The sequence below is a fragment of the Arachis stenosperma genome, chromosome 2 (genome assembly GCF_014773155.1).
Source record: "Arachis stenosperma cultivar V10309 chromosome 2, arast.V10309.gnm1.PFL2, whole genome shotgun sequence".
Classification (NCBI taxonomy): domain Eukaryota; kingdom Viridiplantae; phylum Streptophyta; class Magnoliopsida; order Fabales; family Fabaceae; genus Arachis; species Arachis stenosperma.
The window spans coordinates 27562714-27575074 of record NC_080378.1 but is presented as its reverse complement, the minus strand read 5'-3'; the positions used below and the strand labels follow the sequence as shown (position 1 = coordinate 27575074).

The following is a 12361-nucleotide window of genomic DNA, read 5'->3' as shown; positions in this document are numbered from 1 at the left end:
TGAGGTCTCTCTTGATTCTTCCATGAGAGATTTGGGTGATTTCTCCATGAAGAATTATAGGTGTTTCCATAGGGTTCTCCTAGGTAATTCACCTCTTCCATGGAAGGGTTCTCAGGATCATAAGCTTCTTCCTCAGATGAAGCATCCTTAGTACTGTTTGGTGCATTTTGCATTCCAGACAGACTTTGAGAAATCAAATTGACTTGTTGAGTCAATATCTTGTTCTGAGCCAAAATGGCATTCAGAGTGTCAATCTCAAGAGCTCCTTTCTTCTGACTAGTCCTATTGTTCACAGGATTCCTTTCAGAAGTGTACATGAATTGGTTATTTGCAACCATTTCAATCAATTCTTGAGCTTCTGCAGGCGTCTTCTTCAGATGAAGAGATCCTCCAGCAGAGCTATCCAAAGACATCTTGGATAGTTCAGAGAGACCATCATAGAAAATACCTATGATGCTCCATTCAGAAAGCATGTTAGAGGGACATCTTCTGATTAATTGTTTGTATCTTTTCCAAGCTTCATAGAGGGATTCTCCATCCTTCTGTCTGAAGGTTTGGACTTCCACTCTAAGCTTACTCCATCTTTGTGGTGGAAAGAACTTTGCCAAGAAGGCATTGACTAGCTTTTCCCAAGAGTCCAGGCTTTCTTTAGGTTGAGAGTCCAACCATATTCTAGCTCTGTCTCTTACAGCAAAAGGGAATAGCATCAGTCTATAGACCTCAGGGTTAACCCCATTAGTCTTGACTGCGTCACAGATTTGCAAGAATTCAGCTAAAACTGATGAGGATCTTCCATTGGAAGTCCATGGAACTTGCAATTCTGTTGCATTAGAGAAACTAATTGAGGCTTAAGCTCAAAGTTGTTTGCTCCAATGGCAGGGATAGAGATGCTTCTCCCATAGAAATCAGGAGTAGGTGCAGTAAAGTCACCAAGCACCTTCCTTGCATTGTTGGCATTGTTGTTGTTTTCGGCGGCCATTTGTTCTTCTTCCTTGAAGAATTCGGTCAGGTGCTCTAAAGAGAGTTGTGCCTTGGCTTCTCTTAGCTTTCGCTTCAAGGTTCTCTCAGGTTCAGGATCAGCCTCAACAAGAATGCCTTTGTCTCTGCTCCTGCTCATATGAAAGAGAAGAGAAACAGAAAGTGTGGAATCCTATATGTCACAGTATAGAGATTCCTTGAAATGTCAGAGGAAAAGAGAAATAGAAAGAAGAAGGAGAAGAAGAATTCGAACTTTACTTAGATAAGGTTCGAATTGTGCATTTAGAAGGAGTGGTACTCCATAAATAGAAGGATGTGGGAAGGAGGGAAGAGAATTTTCGAAAATTCATTAAAATATTTTGAAAACATTTTTGAAAAACATTAATTGCTTTTCGAAAATCAAAGTGGAAAAGAAATCAAGTGATTTTTGAAAAAGATTTTGAAATTAGAAATTAAAAAGATTTGATTGAAAACTATTTTGAAAAAGATGTGGTTAAAAAGATTTAATTGAAAAGTTATGGTTTTAAAAAGATGTGATTGAGAAGATATGATTTGAAAACAATTTTAAGAGATATGATTTGAAAACAATTTGAAAAGATATGATTTTAAAAAAAAAAATTAATAACTTGCCTAACAAGAAAAGATATGATTCAAACATAAAACCTTTCTCAACAGAAAAGGTCAACAATTTTGAGATGTTCAATCAAATCATTAATTGTTAGTAAGTATCTTTTAAAAAGGAAAGAAATTGATTTTGAAAACATTTGATTGAAAAGATATGATTTGAAAAAGATTTGATCTTGAAAAACTAAAAAAAATTGAATTGAAAACAAAATCTTCCCCCTAGCACCATCCTGGCGTTAAACGCCCAGAATGGTATACATTCTGGCGTTTAACGCCCAAAATGCTACCTCTTTGGGCGTTAAACGCCCAACCAGGTGCCCTGGCTGGCGTTTAAACGCCAGTCTGCCTTCTTCACTGGGCATTTTTGAATGCTCAGCTTTTTCTGTGTAATTCCTCTGCAGTATGTTCTGAATCTTCAATTCTTTGTATCATTGACTTGAAAAGACACAAATTAAAAAAAATATTTTTTGGATTTTTAATAATCAAAATGCAAAATGAATCAAATAACAATGCATGCAAGACACCAAACTTAGCAGTTTGTATACTACTGACACTAACAATATGAGAATGCATATGAGACACACAAAATACTTCAAGTCAATAGAATTCAAAGATCAAAACAAAGAAATATATGCATGGATTCGAAAATTATAACAAAAACATGCATTTGACACCAAACTTAGGATGAGACACTAAACTTATGCAAGAAACATCAAATATTTTTGGTCTTTTTGGTTTTGTAAATTTTTTTGTGTTTTTCGAAAATTAAGTAGGAAAAGGTATCAAAATTCTTAATGAGAATTCCAGGAATCAGTGCAATGCTAGTCTAAGACTCCGGTCCAGGAATTAGACATGGCTTCACAGCCAGCCAAGCTTTCAAAGAAAGCTTCGGTCCAAAACACTAGACATGACCAAAGGTCAGCCAAATCTTAGCAGATCACTGCTCCAAGAGCAAAATTGATGAGAATCAACAAGCTCTTGTGGTGATAAGTTGAAACCTCGGTCCAATCAGATTAGACATGGCTTCTCAGCCAGCCAGATTTCAACAAATCATCATGAAACTCTAGAATTCATCTTCAAGAATTTCGAAAAAAAAAATTAATACCTAATCTAAGCAACAAGATGAACCGTCAGTTGTCCAGCCTAAACAATCCCGGGCAATAACACCAAGAACTTGATGTTGTTGCCGGATCTTGGCACTGATGTTACCAAAAGCTTGCTCAAAACTTGAACAATCCCCGGCAACGGCGCCAAAAACTTGGTGCGCGAAATTGTGAACAATACTTTTTCACAACTCAAATAATCCCCGGTAATGGCTCCAAGAACTTGGTGCGCTCAATACCATGGCATTACACAACTTCGCACAACTAACCAGCAAGTGCACTGGGTCGTCCAAGTAATAAACCTTACGTGAGTAAGGGTCGATCCCACGGAGATTGTTAGTATTGAAGCAAGCTATGGTCATCTTGTAAATCTTAGTCAGGCAAACTCACATGTATATGATGATGAATGAAAATAACATAGAAGATAAAGATAGAGATACTTATGTATATCATTGGTGTAAGAGCTTCAGACAAGTGTATGAAGATGCCTTCCCTTCCGTCTCTCTGCTTTCCTACTGTCTTCATCCAATCCTTCTTACTCCTTTCCATGGCAAGCTCGTGTAAGGTTTCACTGTTGTCAGCAGCTACCTCCCATCCGCGCAGTGAAAGCTAATGCACACACTCTGTCACAGTGCTGCCAATCACCGGTTTGGTTCCCTCCCCTACCGGAATAGAATAACTCTTTTGCGTCTGTCACTAACGCCCAGTAGGTTACAGGTTTGAAGCACATCACAGTCATTCAGTCATTGAATCCTACTCAGAATACCACAGACAAGGTTAGACCTTCCGGATTCTCTTGAATGCTGCCATCAGTTCTTGCCTATACCACGAAGACTCCGAAGAATCCAAGAGATATTCACTAAGCCTCAGATGCTTGTAGAACAAGAATGGTTGTCAGTCACCTTGTTCATGGGTGAGAATGGTGATGGGCGTCAATCATCACCTTCATCATGTTGAAGAACAAGTGATATCTTGGTAAAAGAACAAGCGGAATTGAATGGAAGAACAATAGTAATTGCATTAATACTCGAGGTACAGCAGAGCTCCACACCTTAATCTATGGTGTGTAGAAACTCCACCGTTGAAAATACATAAGCATAAGGTCTAGGCATGGCCGAATGGCCAGCCTCCCAATGATCTAAGATAGCATAAAACTCAAAGATAGCTACCAAGATGTTTTTAATACAGTAGTAAAAGGTCCTACTTATAGAAAACTAGTACATAGATGAGTAAATGACATAAAAATCCACTTCCGGGCCCACTTGGTGTGTGCTTGGGCTGAGCAATGAAGCTTTTTCGTGTAGAGACTCTCCTTGGAGTTAAACGCCAGCTTTAGTGCCAGTTTGGGCGTTTAACTCCCAATTAGGTGCCAGTTCCGGCGTTTAACGCTGGAATTTCTTGAGGTGACTTTGAACGCCGGTTTGGGCCATCAAATCTTGGGCAAAGTATGGACTATTATATATTGCTGGAAAGCCCAGGATGTCTACTTTCCAACGCCGTTGAGAGCGCGCCAATTGGGCTTCTGTAGCTCCAGAAAATCCGCTTCGAGTGCAGGGAGGTCAGAATCCAACAGCATCTGCAGTCCTTTTGAGTCTCTGGATCAGATTTTTGCTCAGGTCCCTCAATTTCAGCCAGAAAATACCTGAAATCACAGAAAAACACACAAACTCATAGTAAAGTCCAGAAAAGTGAATTTTAACTAAAAACTAATAAAAATATACTAAAAACTAACTAGATCATATCAAAAACATACTAAAAACAATGCCAAAAAGTATACAAATCATCCGCTCATCAATAGCCAAGCCCTTAAGCAACCTTCTAATGTCTGATACACCATTTATCTTTGATGAGAAATGCATGCTAGCATTTGAAAACTTGAAAAAGAGGCTATCCTTTGCCCTTATCATCACCCCACCTGATTGGAATCTACCATTCGAACTGATGTGCGATGCATCTGATTTCATAGTTGGGGCAGTGTTAGGACAGAGAAAAGAGAATTTGGTGCATGTCATATACTATGCCAGCAAGGTCCTCAATGATGCTTAACGGAATTATACTACCACCGAAAAGGAGTTGCTGGCAATAGTTTTTGCATTTGACAAATTTAGATCATACCTTATTGGCTCTAAAGTTATTGTTTTCACTGATCACACAGCACTCAAATATCTATTTGTCAAACAGGAATCAAAACCAAGACTAATTAGATGGATCTTATTATTGCAGGAATTCAACATCGAGATTAGAGACAAAAAGGGGTAGAGAACAAGATAGCAGATCATCTATCCAGAATCCCTTGTGAGAAGGATGATACCCATGATACAAGTGTAAATGAGTCTTTCCCGGATGAACAGTTAATGATGGTTCATAAAGCACCCTGGTTTACAGATATTGCCAATTTTAAAGCAGCCGGTGACTTACCCCCTGGAATCAACAAATATCAAAGAAGAAAACTCATCAATGATGCTAAGTATTTTATTTGGGATTAACCCTATCTCTTCAAGAAATGCTCAGATGGAATCCTTAGGAGATGCATCTCAGAAGAAGAAGGACGAGAGGTCCTGTAGAGTTGTCATAGTGCTAGCTATGGAGGTCATTTTGGAGGAGAAAGAACTGCCGCAAAGGTACTGCAATGTGGGTTCTTCTGGCCCACTATCTTCAAGGATGCTAAGGAATTGGTGAGAAGCTGCAATGAGTGCCAAAAGGCTGGCAATCTACCCAAGTGAAATGAGATGCCACAATAATACATTCTAGAGCTTGAACTGTTCGACGTATAGGGGATCGACTTCATGGGACCATTTCCATCCTCATATTCAAACAAGTATATCTTGGTGGCAGTAGACTATGTATCTAAGTGGGTGGAGGTCGTGGCAACCCCAACCAATGACAACAAGGTAGTCATAAACTTTCTTCGAAGGAATATCTTCACCAGATTTGGAGTCCCACGAGCCCTCATCAGTGGTGGAGGGAGCCATTTTTGCAATAGACCATTGGAAACCCTACTCCTAAGATATGGGGTGAAGTATAAGGTTGCCACACCTTATCATCCCTAAACAAGTGGGCAAACAGAGATATCTAACCAAGAGTTGAAAAGGATCTTGGAAAAGACTGTGGGGATATCAAGAAAGGACTGGGCAAGGAAGCTAGATGATGCTCTTTGGGCATATAAAACAGCCTTCAAAACACCAATTGGGATGTCCCCATATCAACTGGTATACGGTAAGGCCTGTCACTTGCCATTAGAGCTGGAGCACAAGGCCTCATGGGCTCTTAAAACACTGAACCTAGATAGCACCGCTGCTAGTGAAAAGAGGGTTTTGCAGCTTCAAGAAATGGAAGAGTTTAGGTCTCAAGCCTATGAAAAGAAAAAAGCAAAAAAGAGACATGATCTTAACCTGGCAGCAAGAAGTTTTAAAGAAGGGCAATATGTGCTTATTTACAACTCCAGACTGAAACTCTTTCCTGAGAAACTCAAATCAAAATGGTCGGGGCCCTTTATAGTCACAAAAGTCTCACCTTATGGACACATAGAAATCATGGAAGAAGGCTCAAAGAGGAGATTCACTGTGAATGGACAAAGACTTAAACACTATTTGGGCAGCATGGGGGAAACCCCCAAACAGAAGTACCTCAACTAAGGAAAGAACCGTCGAGCTAGCGACGCTAAAAAAGCGCTCTGTTGGGAGGCAATCTAACCTGAGGTAATTCTCTTTTCATGAGTCTTTCAATAAAAATTTCAAGTTGGATTCTCTGTAGTGTGAGGAGCTAAGTTTGGTGTTACACACCAAAAACAATTCAAGGGTGAATATAGGACTCTAAGTTTGGTGTTCCACCAAAAACTCTAGCTAAAGAGTGCATTGCAACCCTTCAGTGGTGAAACATTGCTCTAGCAACCAGAGAACTTACTTGACAGAGGTTTAACCTCTAATGCATAGTTTATCTTTTTAACTCATAGTTGTTTCTTAATAAAAAACACACAAGGTTTCTGCATGCATTCAATTTGTCAAAGTAAGCAAAGAACTAAATTTGGTGTTCACACACCAAATTAAGTTCAGAAGCTCACAAGCACACATGCATGCTAACCCTTTTTCAAGTGCTTGGGGAAACAAACAACTCTCAATAGTGTTGCAGGAACTCAATCAATCTCAGGAAATGATCATACCTCATCATCTGAGGAAACAGACAAGAATGCAAAGGCTAGGATGAGAATACCAAGGAAGACATCATGAGGTTGTATCAAACTATCTCGAAATGCAGAACTCTAATTGAAAAATGATTGAATAGAACATTCATACTCTGCTTGTTCCTTTTTGCTCACACCCAAGTGTGCTAGTCTAATGTCCTTTCTGCATGTTCATCTTTCTTACTTGTATGCTTGTCCTTTAAGTTAATCAAAAAGAAAATGTTATGAAAAGAACAAGAGTGGAGTTATATTGTGAAGTAAGTTCTGAATGTTTGTGCTAGGATGATTAGTAAGCTAAGTTAGTTCACCAAATAAGGAAAGAAGGCAACTATCTACACTAAATCCTATGCTTGAAACACATTTTATGAGACTAACTAAATAATAAGATCACAATAAGAAAAGAGAAAGAGCAATAAAAGTGAAAAGGAAAGAAACACAATAAGAAACAATGCTAGATACCAAGGGTTTTAAGATTGAGGCATGTGTCTGTGGTGTTCATGTGCAAGGGATATGCTTGGATGAATAAGCTCTTAGGGGTGCCTCATCACTTGGTAACTTGGATTAACTGATTCGGGATTATCAGCTGAAAGTCCACTATCAAGAGTGACCTTTGCTACAGAACAGTTAGTAACCCAAAGAGGTGCTGGACACCAAGGTCTCAAGAAAGAAAAATAACAAACCATGTGCCTATGGTGTGTATGTATGAGGGAAAGAGACTTGGGGGAGTAAGTCTGTAGGGGTGTCTTAACATCTAGCACCTTGAGCCAACTGGTTCGGGAGTGTTGACTGAAAGCTTATCATAAAGAGTCGACCTCTTACAGAGCACTTAGCCAAAAGAAGAATGTAATAAACCTTGGAAAAGAAGGAAGGATCAACAATTAAGAAGTTTCAAAGGATGTAATCAAGAGAGTGACCAAGGACTTGATAAAGGCCTGAAACCTAGTAAAGGAAAGAACCTAAGTTGCTATGCATGAAACCCCATAAACCAGGAATTTTACTTCTATATTATCTTGTTGCTCTTTCATTCACTCTTCCTATGTTTCAGTACTTGCTTAGGGACAAGCAAGCTTTAAGTTTGGTGTTGTGATGCCAGGGCATCTAGGCCAGTTTTACTGACCTTTTCTTTACTGTTTTAATGTAGTTTCATGCATTTTCTTAGTGAATAAGGCAAGTTTTAGATGAAAATACACTTACACCTTGATTCAAGCAACTATTGTGAATTTCACATGATTTCATGAGGATTTTGCTAGAATTGAATGATAAATTGATGATGCATAATCTCATGACTTTGGCTAGAGCTTTGATGCACTTTATTTGCTTGATTTCAGGACAAAGGAAGCAAGGAAGAACCACGTTAGTACTCATGTTAATCTAGTTAACATGACCACTAACGTGGAATGGTAAATAGCTTGCAACGTTAAGGAGAAAAGTGACCACCAATAACGCCTGCGAAGCCATCATAAGCCCACGTTAATTGTCGCGTTAACTAAGTTAACGTGGTAGTTAACGTGGAGACAAAAGAAAGCTCCAACGTTAGTGGTAAATGTGAACACCACTAACGTTCCAAGATTTGGCAATGAGCCACATTAAGAGTCACGTTAACTTAGTTAATGTGAACTCTAACGTGGAAGAGAGGAACAATGCCAACATTAGTGACACTCACCTTTGTCACTAACGTTGGATTAACTAGCATTGCCCACGTTAGTGGTCACGTTATGACCACTAATGTGAAAGTTAACGTAGAGCTGAGATTTATGAGCCAACGTTAGTGACACTCACCTTTGTCACTAACGTTGGAAGATGGCATTACGACCACGTTAGTGGCCATGTTAACTTAGTTAACGTGAGCTCTAACGTGGAGAGTAGGGGCATTTTGAGCGTTAGTGGCAAAGGTAAGTGTCACTAACGCTCTCGAAGGTGAGGCATAACCACGTTAAGAGCCACGTTAGTTACACTAACGTGAACTCTAACGTAGGGACAAAGGACATAAGACAACGGTAATAGGAAAGGTGAGTCCCAATAACGCTTGCAAAGGGTTATAAGCCAACGTTATTGGGAAAGGTGAGTGCATATGGGGGTTGGAACGTTAGTGAAAATTGTGATTGCCACTAACGTTGTCGAACCCACAAAATCATTTAACGTTAACTTCACTAACGCCCATGCTTAGTTCATACTTCTCTACAAGCTGGGCCCACTAAAGATTGGAACTGCTTCAACTCAAGATCCAAAGCCTACATCCAAGACTTGAAGAACTCACTAGAGGATTAAGAGGAGTAGTATATATAGGAGTAGTTTTGAACTATAGAGAAGCTTGGCACTTTGAAGAACAACTCTCTGTATATTTACTTTTCTGCACTTTTAGCTTGGATGTATTATTTTCTGCCATTTTTCATTTCTAGAGCTATGAATAACTAAACCCCTTTCATTGGGTTAGGGAGCTCTGTTGTAATTTGATGGATCAATTATAGTTTTCATTCTCTTCTTCTTTCTTCTCTTTTGATTTACTAGAAAGCTTTCGATCTTAATTCAATTGGTTAGTTGTCTTGGAAAAGAAACTCTCCATAATTGAATCTCCTCTGAGTCTTGGAAAAGGGATGAGGAGATCATGCTAGAAATGCTTTCTCATGTTGGACCAAATTGGGGTCTAGGCGGATATAGTGACATGTAATCCTCCCAACACTTTGATTTGGAAATACATGTGGTATAATCAGTGACCATACTTCATCTCTTTCCATGAGCAATTAAATCAAGGAATTGGGCAATTGTTCAAGCTTAGAGATATTGGGTTACCAAGGAATTGGAATCCAATCATCTAAGATTGCCAAGGAGATCAATAGATGCATTGATTGAGGAAGAGATGAAAATGAACTTGATTCAGAGAATACAACATCTCCTGAGCCCAATGAATTTCCCAATTCTGATCTTACCCATTCTCTTTATTTTCTGTCATTTATTTTCATGCTCATTGCCCCAAATCCCCATTTAAGATTCTGCACTTTATTTTCTGCTATTTACTTTTCCGCCATTTAATTTTTTGCAATTCTCAAACTACACTCTGTTTAGCTCAACTAGCATACTCTTCCAACTAAAGTTGCTTGACCAATCAATCTCTGTGGGATTCGACCTCACTCTATTGTGAGTTTTTACTTGATGACAAATTCGGTATACTTGCCGAAGGGAAATTTGTTGAGAGACAAGTTTTCACACATCATAAGACAAGCATGAGCTTCAATAGAACTTCAACATCTAACCAAATCCATTCTTAGTTTTCATTGTTCAAGTTGCTTGAGGACAAACAACCCATCAAGTTTGGTGTTGTGATGCATGAATGATAAACCGCTATTTTATGGTTTATCTTGTGCTCAATTGAGTGGTTTTTATCAAATCCTTGCCCACTTATTCATATGATTTGTATGGTTTTACAATTCCTTCCTAGTTTTGTTCGGTGATTGAAAACTTGCTTTCTAAAGTCTTTAATTTTTGTATTTTAAGTCTCCTTTATACCATTCGCTGCCGCGATCCATGTGTTAAGTGTTTTAGGCTTTATAGGGCAGGAATGGCTTAGAGGATGGAAAGGAAGCTTGCAAAAAAAGGAAGGAACACAAGAAACTAAGGAGATAACCAGCGAGCAGTGACGCGCACGCATGGCTCACGCGTGCGCGCGACATGGAGAAAATTGCAGTGACGCGTACGCATAGATTGGAGTTCTGCAAGATGACGCGCGCGCGTGCTTGACGCGAACGCGTGACATGCCAACACGACCAACGACGCGTATTCGTGACTGACGCGTACGCGTGAGATGCGCGATCTGCAGAATTAACAGAAATCGTTTGGGGCAATTTCTGGGCTATTTTTGACCCAAAAAACACAGATTAGAGGTTACAAAGTGGGGGAATGCATCCATTCATTCATACAACTTCTTATTCACACAATTTTAGTTTTAGATGTAGTTTTTCTAGAGAGAGAGGCTCTCTCATCTCTCTTAAGTTTTAGGATTAGGATTTCTCTTCTACTTTTAATTCTTCTAGTACTCTAGTTTATTGATTTTTCCTTGTTGATTATTTGATGTTGCTACTTGGTTTATGAATACTCATGTTTAATTTGATTTCTCTATTTAATGCAAATTGAGGTATTTCATATTTATGATTTTAATTTAACTTTTTACATTCTTAGCTTGTGTTGAGTAATTGGAGACGCTTGAGTTATCAAACTCTTTGTTGATTGAAAATTGAAATTCTTTGCTAATTGATTTGAATTCTCCTAACTCTAGTCTTTTCTTAGGAATTGACTAGGACCTGAGGAATCAAATTGATTTATCCACTTAACATACCTTCATAGTTAGAGGTTGACCAAGTGGGAGCAAAAGCCAATACTCATCACAATTGATAAGGATAACTAGGATATGACATCCAGTTCTCATACCTTGCCAAGAGCTTTTCTAGTTATTAGTTTACTTCTTTTGCCATTTACATTCCTTGTTCAAACCTTTCAAAAACCCAAAAAGATACCTTTCTTATAACCAATAATAAACACACCTCCCTGCAATTCCTTGAGAGACGACCCGATGTTTAAATACTTCAGTTATCAATTTTATTAGGGATTTGTTACTTGTGACAACCAAGTTTTTTGTACGAAAGGATTTTTGTTGGTTTAGAAGCTATACTTTCAACGAGACTTTATTTGTAAAATTCTTTACTAGCGAGAATCCGTTCTTCAAAATGGTGCCGTTGCCAGGGAATTGCAAACGTGTGCCTTATTATTGGTTATTGTAAATATTTGTTTTTGCTTATTTTGTTTTTTGTTTTTAATTTTTATTAACTACTATGAATTCTCACCCCTCTGGCTTTAAGTTTGGTTCCAATGTCGTTGTAAGGAATGGAAGTTATAATGAGAACAGGCATCAAGGTTGGGAGAATCAAAGATGGGAGGAGCCACCAGGATTTGATTAACCCTCTTGGCAACAACCCCCTCCAATGCGTTATCACCAACAACCATTCTATGATGCAAACCAAGACAATAGTTATGGTGAACCCTTTCGTGACAACCAACCTCCACCAAATTAGTATGGTTAAGAGCCATTCCAGGGTGCATACCAAGATGATAGATATGGTGGACCCCCTTGTAGTTACCAACAAGACCCACCATATGCCTATGAACCCCCTCCTCAACATAACTGTGAACCACCATACTCACAAGCCCCTTGATAGGCAAAATTGTGATTTACTCTTTTCATAACTTGAACAATTCTTAGCAATGGCTCCAAACACTTGGTGCTCACTACTATAGTTCACTCACATTCTTCACAACTTTGCACAACTAACCAGCAAGTGCACTAGGTCGTCTAAGTAATAAACCTTACGTGAGTATGGGTCGATGCCATGGAGATTGTTGGTATGAAGCAAGCTATGGTCATCTTGTAAATCTCAGTTAGGCGGATTCAAATGGTTATAATGGTTTTCGTAATTAAAAAATAAAT

At 38.8% G+C, this 12361-nt stretch overlaps 1 protein-coding gene across 1 annotated transcript; it reads left to right on the top strand.

The window, feature by feature from the left end:
• Nucleotides 1-5896: 5896 nt before the first annotated feature.
• Nucleotides 5897-6340, top strand: LOC130962742 (uncharacterized). The gene has a single exon (XM_057888914.1). It carries the CDS (start codon nucleotides 5897-5899, stop codon nucleotides 6338-6340), a length of 444 nt encoding a protein of 147 aa, XP_057744897.1.
• Nucleotides 6341-12361: the final 6021 nt, after the last annotated feature.

Coding starts and splice junctions, on each gene's coding strand:
- LOC130962742 (XM_057888914.1), top strand. CDS start 5,897: ATGTCCCCATATCAACTGGTATACGGTAAGGCCTGTCACTTGCCATTA.